General features: G+C 34.0%; 1 protein-coding gene across 13 annotated transcripts in view; it reads left to right on the top strand.

Annotated features, from left to right (window-relative positions):
- QKI (QKI, KH domain containing RNA binding) overlaps positions 1-13,726 on the top strand; it is a 170,086-nt gene that overhangs the window by 56,319 nt on the left and 100,041 nt on the right. For all 13 annotated transcript variants that reach the window (XR_008576701.1, XM_054822740.1, XM_054822732.1 and 10 more), the window contains exon 3: positions 12,093-12,209. Coding sequence is in view for 12 of the 13 variants with exons in the window: in XM_054822740.1 (XP_054678715.1) it covers positions 12,093-12,209 (117 nt within the window). In the remaining variant the exon portion in view is untranslated. The remainder of the gene's footprint in view (positions 1-12,092; positions 12,210-13,726) is intronic.

The following is a 13,726-nucleotide window of genomic DNA, read 5'->3' on the forward strand; positions in this document are numbered from 1 at the left end:
GTATAGAGAGATTTATGGCTGTGGAGCTGTGTAGTCATTTGAAAAATCTTTTGCATTTAGTACATGATACTATTTATGAAGTACTGGTTACCTTTTGAATTAGCACAGCAGCCCTTTGTGGATCTCTGTTTGGAATTCTCTAAGTTTTTTTAGGTCAATGAAAATATTTCCTATGTAATACTTTATACAAAAATATCAGAATAAATATTAGCAAAATTGTAGCTAATTTAATAAACTTGCCTTTATTCCTTCTACCTAGTGCATATGCTGATTGTTTATACTATTAGCTTTTTTCCAAATGATTATTTAATTCTGTACAGTAAAAAACAGAAATACACCACTCATAATTTTGTGTTAGAGGTGAGTAACTGAAGAGTTATTCTTAAATAAATTCTCTCAAACTTTATAGTCCATTTATCTGACTTCTGCTTCTGTTTAAAGCCATTTAAGCAGTGCAACTTCTGCAGTCTTTGACAATATAATGTAAAGGTCTTTATGGCAGCAGTATAGAATTAATTTTCACAAAAAATGTAGGTCTCCCTTTTGGTTTGGATTGCTTTCTAGCTTACATCTGAATGTTGTATTATCTAATGCTAAAATGATATGATGGAGGTGTAATTTTGCTACAGAAAAATTAAAAAGAAAACATCCTTATACAGTCCTTTAACAGTAAAACACCTTGCTAATCACTTAATTTTAAACTAAATGGTAAATGTCTTGGCATAATCGTTTACATCTTGGGTTAATTTTTAGAAAAGGAATTGAACATCAGTTAGATGTGGTAATTTTTCAAATCGAGTAGGTTAGGATATTTAATTTTTTTGTATGCTGTTAGATAGAATGACCTTCAAATTAGGCAAAGAATTAGTGAACAAAGGATGTTAGCTCTTTAGCAGCTACTCTGGCAAAACAGTGCTCTTGAGATTAAAGATACTATCTTTGTGTTAACATATAAAAATATTTTTTCATCTTTTCTGCCTTTGATAACACTTGTATGCATTGTGTTTAAAAAAAAATCGGGTGGAATATCTGCTCAGAGGAGCCGAAAATAGATTGTCTGGGAAGACTATTATATTTGGTGGATGAAAATTATGTTGGTACACTAGATAACAAGAGAAATATATTTTGAAGATTTTGATTTTTGGATATACACAAATTACTACATCCTGAATTCTTATGGCTCTATTTTGATAACAAGTTCTGACAGATAACTAGTTCAAACAGATAAAAAAGGAAACTTTATGTTGGCTTGTCTGACTAGTTGTAATGCATTCAGTTAGCTAGGTTTAGCTACTGCTCAAGTGGTTCTGTCATATGCATTACAATTTCTGTGGTAAAGGTGAAGTGTTATTTAGATAAATGTCTAGCTGTCATGATAATGTTATTAAAAAACTTCAACATCTGAATGAAACACCATGTATTTAATCTGAATACTTGATAATTTACTGAGTTTCTCTTATAGAATGCAAGTTAAGAATGTGGAGAAAAACGGTATACTCCAGTTACTTCAGTGTGTTACTCTTTTTTTTAATATCATTGCTCTGGGATTTGTCTTTTCTTTAATAAAGAAAGCTCTATTACCATTATTAAAATGACCTGGAAAGCTAGTCTTATTTTTTTTTCTTCCTTTTTTTATAGATCTGATCCATTGTATTTACATGGGGTTTGTAAAGCTGTTTGTCAGTTAAACAAGTTCTCAAAGACTTCAGCACAGAGGTTATTAGAGGTGAATAATGTGGATTTAAAGGATTTAGTAATTCATTCTAAATCCCAGCTATACTTTTAAATGCATTTTTGTGTTTTGCTTTTTTTTAAAGGAGCATTTTAAGCATTAGGATGCAGTCTGCTGAGTAAAAACTATATTTTATTGACATCACATGGATAATCTGGTTTGTCTGGTTTACAGCTGCAGCGATCAGAAAAAGATTCTGAGCTTTTTGAATGATCACCAGTGGCTGATACTCTGCTCAGTCAGAAACAAATGTAAATAGTCTGGTAATTGACACATCAATTCTAGCAACAAGACTAATCTTGCAGAATTGTGGTGTCTTTAAATGGAATAAGTTGATACTTTTATTTTAAGATGGTTATGTTCTTTAATGTTGCTGTGCTGTCTTGGGGCTTTAACTGTACAGTACTGCTTCATAAAAACAATTTAGTTTTTACTGTACCAAGCAATATATTTATTAAAATTTATCACCCAATTAAAACAACCTCCGTTTTCTATCTGAGATTACTTGGTGTGCTGTTTATTTTAGACATATTCCAGAACACAATTTGAAGCAGTTAATTTGTTAAATAATGTTATGTTGCTGGAATATACGTACTAGCAAAGAGAACTATAGTTAAGTAGGGCTCAAGGTTACACTTTTCAAAATGTAACACTTGTGATTCTTGTAACTAATAGAATTACTTTTTTTAAGTGAAAAAGAAAAATCTAAACACAAAAAATACCTGATTTTTAGAATTAAAAGTTCTTATTTATTGTACCACCTGTTTTAATGTTACTCAGAGAACTTCATTAGTGAAAAACAGTAGTAAAGGAGCAGTTCTTAAGGTATACCAAACTGTTTATTATGGCAATCCATCCTTGAAATCATGAAAGCATGTATTGCTGATGTCCAAGGGGGAAGGCTGCAATTCTTAATCTCACAGGGAGAACGAGGTATTACTGTTCATCACTGATTCTTTACTATCTTATTATTAAAGCTTAACTGGAAAACATAGATAAATCTGTATCAACATTTCTTATTGAAAGACTGTGTGCAGTCTCTGTATAAGCAAGGTCTGTTTACTAACTGGCCAGCAAATGTTAAATATTATGCTCAGTTTTGGTCAGCCAACTGGCTTGCAGCATGTGCGTGTTCATTCAAGATTTTTTATTTCTGGACGTAATGTTAACTGTTCAAGTGTCTGAATTGTACTGATACCATTTTACTAGCTTTCTAGATGAGGTGAGTTAGAAGTTAAACAGCATGAAGGAGAAGTTAAACAGCATGAAGGAGGACTGACTCATGCATGCCATGCCACAGAAATACCCTAGTACTTAGAAATGAGATTTAACGTGTTCTCCCCCATCTCAAATAGTGCTCGCTAGTAAGCTTGAAAAACTCTCTCGAGATCATTCTCCTTTCTGGAGATCCCACAGAATCTATACTGTTGCAATTGACTTAAGAAATTGTGCTTTAAAAAAATTAAAAAATAATCTAATTTAAAGGAACTTACAATGTTACCAAAATTACTGCTACAGTAACTGCATTATGAAATACCTTAGTTGAACGTAGTTCTGGGAAAGAGTAATAGATGTAGGTATTTGTATAGAGAGAACTCATTTACACTCTGTTACTAGCAGAGTTTTTCATTGTAACCTCTGAGCCATGTAATATATAAAACCTCTGCACTAATGTGTTATTTTCATTTTCCTCTGGATGCTGATTTTTTGTATAAAATATCACAGGCCTCAAACCACTGAATGTTAACTTCGTCCTCCTGCTGCAAACATACTATATGTTTTAGTAATATATTACAATTATGTTCATAGCCTTTATTTTTGCATTAATAAATATTTTACTTAGAGAAGTTTTTGAACTAGACTAAGCTTGTTTTACTCCCAGAATAATTATCAGTTCCTGCCTGTAACAAGCTGAGTTACTCTCTGGTTATGATGTTGAAAGGTGATTATGGTAACTGAACTAGAAACACACACACAAAAAATCCCTATAATCTATGTTAAAAAAATACATAATGAACTAAAAGATGGACCCAGTCTTACTGAATTACATATGCACTGAAAATGATGCTTGGACATTTACTGAACTAAGAAAAAGAAAAAACTTTCCATTATCTCCTTTTTTCACCAATGATATAGATTTTACTGTTTTCTCTGTGACAACGCAAATTTTAGAGAATTTGAACTACTTTAAATATTTTTAGCTGTAAAAACCCTCTTATTAAATGTCAGGGATTAAATTTGTCACACTTGAAGTAATCTCAAAGATATTTCAAATGGTGTGCTAGAGGCTTTGGTTTTGTTTATCCAGCACAAAAGTACCTAATTGCAAATATGACAGACCCTGACTTTCTGAGGGTTGATATCCTGTGTTTTGTTCTCCAATACCTTAATAGTTTTATTTTTGTGTTTAAGTGATGAAGAAATTATTTCATGGTAACTTACATGTGTCAGTTTCTTACAGCACAGCATTTCTAATTTACTACTTAACTTCATCGCTTAAATGCTTCAATAGTTCTCATTTAGCTTTGATTATAGTGTTAGAATGGCGTATGTCAGATACACTCAGCAAATATAAGTGGATATATTTGACTTAAGCAGATTATACATGTCATACTGGTATTCACTATATATGCATTTCGGCATTTACTTGGTTATTTCACTTAGAAGACATGCTGTATTAAGGGATGGAGGGAATGTTTCTCATACATTGTTGTCTGCAGCCTCTTTTATTACCTTGTTTGTATGTAAAAATTAACTTCCATATTACTGTTGTCTGTGTTCACTGTATTGACAATGATAACACTACCTGCTTTGTCAGCCTCCTCTCCCTGTAAAATCTCATCAGATAGTCTGTTTTTCTTAACTATGCAAAACACTTGGCAAATTCCACTGGAGCATATTTAATCCTCAAAATGCATGCTAATGCAGTTAATGAAAGATTTTGCAATTATTTTATTCCTGAAACATTATACTTTTCCCACTTGATTTCTTAAATGTATACAAGTGGCTTTATATGTAAATTTTCCATTTTTTGTTTTCAGTTAATCTATTGTGTGGTCATTGAGTAAGCTGTGTATAGATGCACTTGTTTTTATGTGGTAGTAGTTCTTATTACTGCTTTTCTTCAACAAAAGCTATGTAGTTGTTTTCTGTTACGATGAGAGTGGTGTTGAATCACTGGAAATACTTAATAAGGCATGAAATATATCTAAGGTTTTCTATTCATGGAAGAAAGAGACTTTCTATTTCCTTGATCGCCACCTATCAAAAATCTAGTGGTATCATCTTCTGTACTGGATGAGATAGTGGCAATAGTTTGAAGTATTTAAGAAAATATTTTGACTGAAAAAATGGGGGAGGGGAGCTGTAGATGTGCACTGAAAGGCTAGGTCTTTAATAGATGTTGTCTTACTGTTGGTGGCAAATTTTATTCATGGTCATTGTGAATTAAAAAAAAACCCAACAAAAACCCCCAACTAATTTAGGTGTACATGTTAGTTCTCTTAGAAGTATGTCTATTTGTGTGTTTGTGTACATATATATGTATGTAAGTATGAATCACTACAACTGCTCTTGTAAAACAAACCAACCCCACAACAAACCCAAAGCCAACTTTGTGACAAAGTTGTCATTGTGAAAATGGGTGTTTGGTCATGATACATTAATTGAATAAACATTGGAAAATGTTACTGTTAGAAAGTATATTCAGTGTAAGGTAGGGTAAATTGCTCATTTAAGTTATTTCTATTCTCCTATAAAATGTTTCAGATTAAATTTGAGAAAGTAATCTTAAAGCTACCTGTCTATAATGTTATGCTACAAGTTTTGTTTTCTTTATTAAACACTAAACTAACTAACTGAAAGTATACAGTTTTACTTTCTTGAGGTTTAATATGCTATATTTTGTTTTCCAGTACCTCAAGTGGTTTTATTCTTGTTTCAAGTTACAGGCTTTCAAAAAAATATAATCGATCGTATATCTGATGTTTTTTTATGATTATCTAAAACTCAGCTTAAAGCAATTCAAGCTATTTCTAATAAATGCAGAAATGTTTTATGGGAAAATAACTGTAATACCAGTATCATAAACTAATGTTCCTTTAAAAAGAAAATGATAAAAAAACCCCTACCCTAAATTGGCTAATTTTGGTGGGTCAGTGAAAGCTTTTGTTGGATTCAGAGCCTTGTCTTCTGAGCATTTATGATGCTTTATCAGCATAGTGCTATTTTTTATCTTCTACATTAGTATTTCTAATTTAAGTTTGCATATATATATTTCAATTAAGTGCATTAACTGCTTTTCTTCATCAAAACCCTGCATGAAAATAAGTACTTGAATTTAATTGTAACTTAGGAGTAATGTTAATCTTGCTCACAAAGAGTACTCGCCTTTAACAAACAATATTGTGAGTGTCATACACATTCATCACACTTTCTTTTGAATGCTTTTCTCTTCTTGCTGCAGTTCCTTTGTGTCTCTTCATTACTTCATTTCCACAGTTAGCACTTTAGCCTGTAACTCTGTCGGATTAAGTTATCTCCCAAATGGTCTTAGAATAGGACTATTATGATCTGAAGACATAGAAGGTTCCCTCCAAAATGGCTAAACTGACTTTCAGCTTTACTGCTTAAGATAAAATTACCAGATCTTCTCCATTATAACGTCCAGTTTTCAGTTGCTTCTTAACCTTGACATATTTTAACCACTGAACTATGCAGAGTCTTGGTCTTCAGCTGCTTTTTATTTGGTGGGGAAAAGCATATGAAAATGAAGTGAGCAGGAAATGCTGTTCTCTGTCTTTAAAAACCAAACTAAAACACTAGGACATCTTGAACCACATTTTTGGGATGCTTTAGTTTAAGATATTAGTATACAATCTGAAAGCTGATTTGGGTGTGGGAAGGATGAATATAAGGTACAGTTTCTGTCTTTATGAAAATCCACTTATAGCTGGTGGAGTTATATCTAACTCTTAACTGAACTGTAAAATAAAATACTGTAATTGGAAAAAAATATGAATAAGGGAAGGAACTGATACAGAAGAAATCTGAAGTTTTTGTGTCCTGTTATGGTTAAAAAAAAAAAAGTAGTAATGATATGTAAAGGTAGTCTCAAAATGGACAACATGTTTTCATGTATGGCATAACTATACTGAAGCTATTTCTACGGGCAGTTGAGAATTAAATAACATCACGAAGAGTGGACATGTATGGTTAGAAGTACTGAGTTGTAATGACTGTGGGTTTTTTTAAGGAATTAATGGGATTTATGTGATTTTTCTAAGTTGGAGATCAGAACGTGAGACCAAATGACAGATTACTAGAAACATGCACAAATTGTGAAGGATTTGTTGTGGATCATTGGTAAAGAAGGGGATCTTTTTGTATGTTTAGAATTTTTGCCGATTTTAAATGTTTTTTATTGTGTCTTAAAGTATTCTTAGTTAAAGTCAACATGAAGCATAGAGCATATTTTGGGTTTGGTATAATGAAGAACTACAGAGATTTTCCTGAGATTTTCCTTAAAATAATGTTTAGGCTGTGTATAAAACATTTGTACTCAAATATGCATTGTATCTGAGGAACATACAAGCTTTCTAAGACTTTTCTTGGTTTCTTTAAGTTGAAATAAACTTTAGGAATAACTTGTTTTGGCTTTTTTCCAGTGATAAGTAACTAGCTCTGCAAATTCAATGTATAGTAAATCATCGGAACATTTGCTAATAAGATGGTAGAATAAATTAGTTTTTAATCAAAATAAATGTTTAACCAAATGCATGTGCTTATGTTCATTCTTCTAGATCTGGGTATTTTAATCAAATGGGATTTTTTTTTCAAATTCTTCTCCAGTAATGAAGGAAAGAATTTTGTTTTCATGACATAAATTAGATCTTGACATATCTTACTTTCAGGTTTCAAAGGAAAACACAGAATACAAAAGGCACAATAATAGTGTGAAATTTAATACTACTGAACTCCCACAAGTTCCTCCGATTTTAACTTGCATGGAAAATTTCTGAAACACTGCATTTCCCATACACTGTAAAAATCAGACACACTTCTTTAGAACCTCTTATAAATCAGCAGCTTTGACTATTTGGCATAGTTAGTTCTTATTTTCCTTTACTACTTTTGTTCTTGGTGTAGGGGCTGGTGGGGCATAGAAGGAGTGTAAAAGCACCTGATCTGCTTGGGAAACAGTTGTTCTATGCATAGGGAATACAAACTGTTTTTATCAGGGAATTTCTGATGTAGTGATCTGTTAGGTGGGACACCAGACAGAAATTCTGACAGCTCTTGGGAGCGTCAGTTGCTGCAGAGTAATCATTAATATCCCAGAGTAGGTGCAAACATTAGGATTTAGAGCAACTTTTTTCCTAATACATTTGTTTCTGCTTGAATGCCTTCAGTAGCAAAGATCCTCATGTACAGAGTCTCCCAACATATGCTGTCTGTCTCTTTTCTTAAGAGTGTGTATTTTGGGCATCTTCTCAAAGAAAGGCAACAATGTCTTACAACAGGATCTTGCTGGCGTGTATTTTGTACGTGCTGGAAGCTTCAAGCTTGTAAGGTTAGCAAACTAAGGGAATGGGAGTGATGATGCAGAGAAACAGGCAGAGAAGGAGAGCAAGATGGTGTAGCTGGCTGCAACTTCAGCGAAAAACCCTTTGGCACCTGAACTCCACTAACTGCTCTAATTCTTGGCTTTTTATGAATATTGTTAGTGTTGTATAATTTCTAGTTCCTTCCATTGTTCCTAAAATGTAAAGGAATATAGGTGGTGCATAGGACGCTTCTGTGTTTATGCATGTCACAAGCACATTCTTCTGGAGGTTGTTTCGTGGGTTCTAATTTTGAGTTTATATAGGGAGATTTGAGAACATAAAAATAAAACTTAGTTCAGCACTTCTAAAAAACCCACAAAAATCTGAAATACCAAGAGTGAAAGTGTTAAACATCTAAAAATGTATTGAGTACAGATACGCATTCATTGTTGGGAATGGAGAGGCTAACTCGATGAAGGAAAATGAAGTATTTGATTGCTTTTTTCTGTAGTGTTGATGTAGAAGCAGTTAATCTTAGAATGGGTCACTTCTGCTTCATTTTTAATGTATTCTCTAATTCCAACATGTATGAGGTTGGATACATTCAGAGTAATGCAGTCTTAAATTGGTCAAACTAATTTGTGAACCACTGCTGTTTATTTTCTAGAAATTCACTAGGGGTAAGGTGAATCCTAGAGGATTAGACAAGTGAGAAAAGCCTTAAGAAATTATAGGGAAATATTCCTAGCTTTGACTCTCTACAAATGTTAGAACAAGCAGTACTTCTGAACACAGATGTGTCATTTGTAGGGAAACAAGGCAGTGAAGATAGATGACTGTGACTGGGTGAGAGTATGGGACAAAGAGCATGAGAAATCTTGAGTTAAAAGTGATAAAATTGATCTTTTGAATTTGTCAGATGTATCTGCTTCAGATAATTCTGTTTGATAATCTAGCTGGCCTGACAGGTAAGAGAAGCAGTAGCTGCTGATACAGCTGGATTCTGATAGCTTACACTGTATTCCTGAGTTGTGGTCTCCTGGTCACTACTCTTTCTACCCCTCACAAGAGTCAGAATTATTTTTTCCTATGGAGTTCTCAGGACTTTGAGATGGTAGTCTGAGGAATTGAATACTGACAGAGGTCCATTGGTGCAAAACCTTGGGAATAATTTGCTAGAGCAATAACTGGTTTAAACTATGATAATTGATTACCAGTGACTCAAGACTACACCTCATGTGGGGGTCCTGCAGAGTTCTCCTTCAGCTTGCATCTCTAACATCCGAGAAGAACTTGGTTGGTGGGATAGAAAGTACGCTTAGAACACAAGTCATACCAAATGCTTTTAAAGATAGAATTAAAATTCAAAACTGTCTGAAAATTAGTGTGTCTGAAGTCAACAATGTGGAATTCATTACACAAATGTAGAGCAATATGTCATTGTAGGTGGCCATAAAGGTTGTATATGAATACAAAACTGGGGAGAACTGGCAAGGCAGAGGTAATGGAGAAGAATATCTGGGATCAACAATTGTTGAACCAAACCTAAGAACTGAATTTTGGGGGGGGGAAGGAAAGAAGAAGCTGGGATGTGCTAATAGAACGCAGTTTGTAAGATATAGTTGTTCTGAGTAACTTAACCTTGTTGAAGTCTCAGTTCAAGTATTGCTGTGTCCAGGCATCCCACTTTAAGAAATTAACAAATTGGAGGGTCCAAGAGAGGTAACAAGAGCAGTCAGAGTATTAGAAGGAATACCTATCCAAAAAGGTTCAAGGTGTTAATGTGCATACTTTGGAAAGAGAAGACGGGGTGAGCTACCTTGGAACAATTTATGAAGGCTCTTTATAGGGAGAATATTCTGGGAGTACCTGGAAAAGAAACTGGCTTAACATTTAACAGAATGTGTTGCAGTTTAAGTCAGCAATTTCTCAACTAGAAGCCACAATTCTAAATAGTGTTCAGACGGACAATATGGATGAAGTTGCAAGCTTGAGAGTAATACAAATTACTGCTTTTTTTCTTAGTATCATAAATTGTTATATTTAAATTTTTTATCCAAGTTATCTTAGAATTTGATTATTCTTTTAATCATGATCCAAGTTAATAATATTAGAGGCTGCTGTTTTTCTTGGGAGATAGAGAATGTAATGATAGTCACCTTATGTGTTGGTTAGAAGAGTGGTTTAAAGTCAGGTTTGCAATATTATTTTAGCTTTACCAGTGGAATGGGATAGATATCTAAAGATTTAGTGTGCAGGAAGTGTGGTTACGGAGAAAGGCAAGTAAGATGCTGTTTATGTAAGATAATGGTATGATTTTAGTATTAAGCATGAAATGTGTAACAAATGCAGGATTTTGAAAATATTTCAAGGCTGAACTTTATCACTTGTAGCTGGTTCATTGCTTTATCCAGTCTCGGTGAATCTTCCTTAATTTCCTGTGATTCACAGTTTGTGTATGCATTCACAACTGCCCTTAATCGTTATTTTTTTTCTTCCCGAAAGTTGATTCAGACTTCATAATATGTCTTTGTTTTTTGAGCTGGGAATAGTAAATAATTTTGGGAGTGTATCTTCCCTATGAACAGTTTAGGTGTTGTGAAACATGATTATTTTTGTTTCATTTACTTGTGTTCATAATTTCTGCTCACTCTTAAATCATTTCTGGTCTTTGCGGTTTTATAAGGATTTCAAGTACATTGAGTTGTAGTACTCAAAACTGATTTTAATTAGCTGAGGAAATGAAAGCCAACAACTTCTCCATAATTCCATTGAATAGCTTTGTTTACCAGGATCTAAAATATCCAGACTTCTGTCCTTACTGCAGAGTTTCTGTTCTTTTAATATAATCTTTGAATTTAATCTTCAGTATGAAATTTCTAAGTTTATGTATCCTTTGAGCCTGGTGCTTCATCTCTGCACTGCAGTTGTCACAGAGTACTGCTATATGTTCTTAATGCTACCTTCACTTAGTGCTTTTTTTATTTATGTCATGATTTCCAGAATGTGTGATTGAAAATAATGAAAGGGAAAACCTCCAGGAAAATAACTAGGAAGTAATGTTATGTATGAGTAAATGGAAGTATTACTGTGTTAAGTGTAGGCGGGGGGTTCTCTGCTGATACTGAAGTTAGCCAACTAAACATGAAATACTTGCTCTATTTGTATGCATAGCTGAGTAAAGGATACAACTTTAAAAAATGACATGCTTTTGTCATGCATCTGTATATACACACACATATATATGGGAAAGACAATGTTTTCTGTAAATGTTGCCCATGAAACCTAAAGTGAATACCTAGCAAGCCTCGGGTTTTTTTCTGAAGGAAATGCTGTGGCACGGGTAGATAAAGACGACTTTCTGTAGACGTGTGTGGCCAGCCAGCAGTGTGCTGTCCAGATCGAGCCCAGCAGACAGCACGGAAGGGTGAAAAGGAATGTTTTCTGCAGGTTCCTTAGCTGTAGGCAGGGAGCAAAGGAATCATGGGCTTAGGGGCCTTTCCTGAAGGCCCTGTGCCATTATGGGACTGGACCTACACCTGGCACCCCATCAGTCCCACCACATGGAAGTTAAACCGGATGTTAAACTTAAAAAACTATTTTCGCCTGAAACTTGTATCCCCCAAAGTAGGGGTCACATAGGTATCTAATGTATAAAACCAGTACTTACCTCATTCTTTAACTTCAGGTATTAAGTGTAGTGTTCTAAACTGATAAACACTTGGTATTTTAGAGACAGAAATACATCTTGTTACATTTTAAATTAATTTTGTTTACTTGCTGTTATAGAAATAATATATTTTTTTTTTCCCCAGTTTAACTTTGTTGGAAGAATCCTTGGGCCCAGAGGACTAACAGCTAAACAGCTTGAGGCAGAAACAGGATGCAAGATAATGGTCCGAGGAAAGGGCTCAATGAGGGACAAAAAGAAGGTAAGATCTTGAAAGGTAGTGTAGCTTCAGATGTATAGTTTTATTTCCTAACAGAGGTTAAGCTCATGTCTCTCTTATTCGTTGTGTTCTTACTGTATGCTTTTTCATTATGTATGTTTTTTACATACATATGTATGTATGCTTTTTCATTATGTATGTGTTTTGCAGACTTAGTAAATAACACAACCTAACCTAAGGAAGTTAAATGTGCATGCTCCATAACGGTGCAATTGGGAGCCTGTCTAGCAATTATAAAGTATTCTACAGTAATAACCAACTTCTAATTGTGTCGTGTTTCACAAGGTAAAGGTAAAAATTGAAGTTAAATGTATTTTTATAAGGAAGAGCTGTTAACCTTAATGGTGTTCTTAATAACTTTCCTGTATTGCAATACCAAAGTAATGATTTGTGCAAGTAGTGTGGATTGGAAAAAATGTTTAATGTATTTCTGGCAGTGAATTCTGTCCGAGTGAACCAAGAAGCAGTGTGTTTCTGGATTTGTTTTGTGTTCAGGTGGAGTTGCAATGTAATTAGGGCTGTTCCTTGCCCTGTCCAATAATAATACATGCTCTGTACATATAAATAAGGAAACTACCCTTTTCAAGATAGAGCCATCCTGAATGTCAGGTTGCTAGTAACTCCTGGAAGTAATTTATTTTTGCAGGTTTAGTTTCTAGCTGTTTTCCTCGACCTCTGGTTACTACTGCTGAAGTTGCACCACCATCTCCTCTGCAGTTTTGAAATGTGCACTTAACAGTACGCTCTCCCTTTTTGTTCCCATAAGTATTATTTCTTTTTGTTCTTTCTTCAGAAAACTTCCTCTTTTCCTTATCTGATCAGCCACATAATACATTCTGTTGATACATATGTAGCACATAACAATTAAAATAGAAAGTTAATGTCTACCCAGTTAAAAATCTCAGACTTCCCAGAGCTTATGACTCTGTCACTTTCAAACTTCATTTGATGTCTCTTGTTTGCATAATCTGCTGTAACACTGTCACCACCCTTTCTCTTATTCTACCTGTAGCTATTTTGGATGTTTAGATTGTCAGCTTTTGACCAAAGATCTATTCTAACCTAGAGAGAGAGTTTTTGATTGTCTAGGTTCTGTAGAAGTAAGAGGGTGATATTGTCTTAAATGCTTCATTTATGAAGGTTTCTTTTTTTAAAACATTATAGTTTATGTCCTGAATTCCTTCTGCCTCTTGGCTGGAGGGACATGTAACATACAAATGAGTCCTACTGTTATGGGGTTTTAATCTGTAAATGGGTAAAAAGAGCTAACTGAGGGGTGGTAGAAGACACTGAAATTTCTGAGTATTAAAATTTCAGTGTAGTTCACCTGACATACGAAATTGTGTGGGTGTAGATGCTATATTTTGAAGGAAAGTGTATGATTGCCAATATGTGAACAATCTTAAATACATAGCTTTGTTTGTGACTATTAATAGTAAAATTTTTCCCTATTCTATCATATTGGGGGGGTTGGGGAAGTAGTATCCTGGGGCAAGAGA

This window comes from Grus americana, chromosome 3, assembly GCF_028858705.1.
Source record: "Grus americana isolate bGruAme1 chromosome 3, bGruAme1.mat, whole genome shotgun sequence".
Classification (NCBI taxonomy): Eukaryota; Metazoa; Chordata; class Aves; order Gruiformes; family Gruidae; genus Grus; species Grus americana.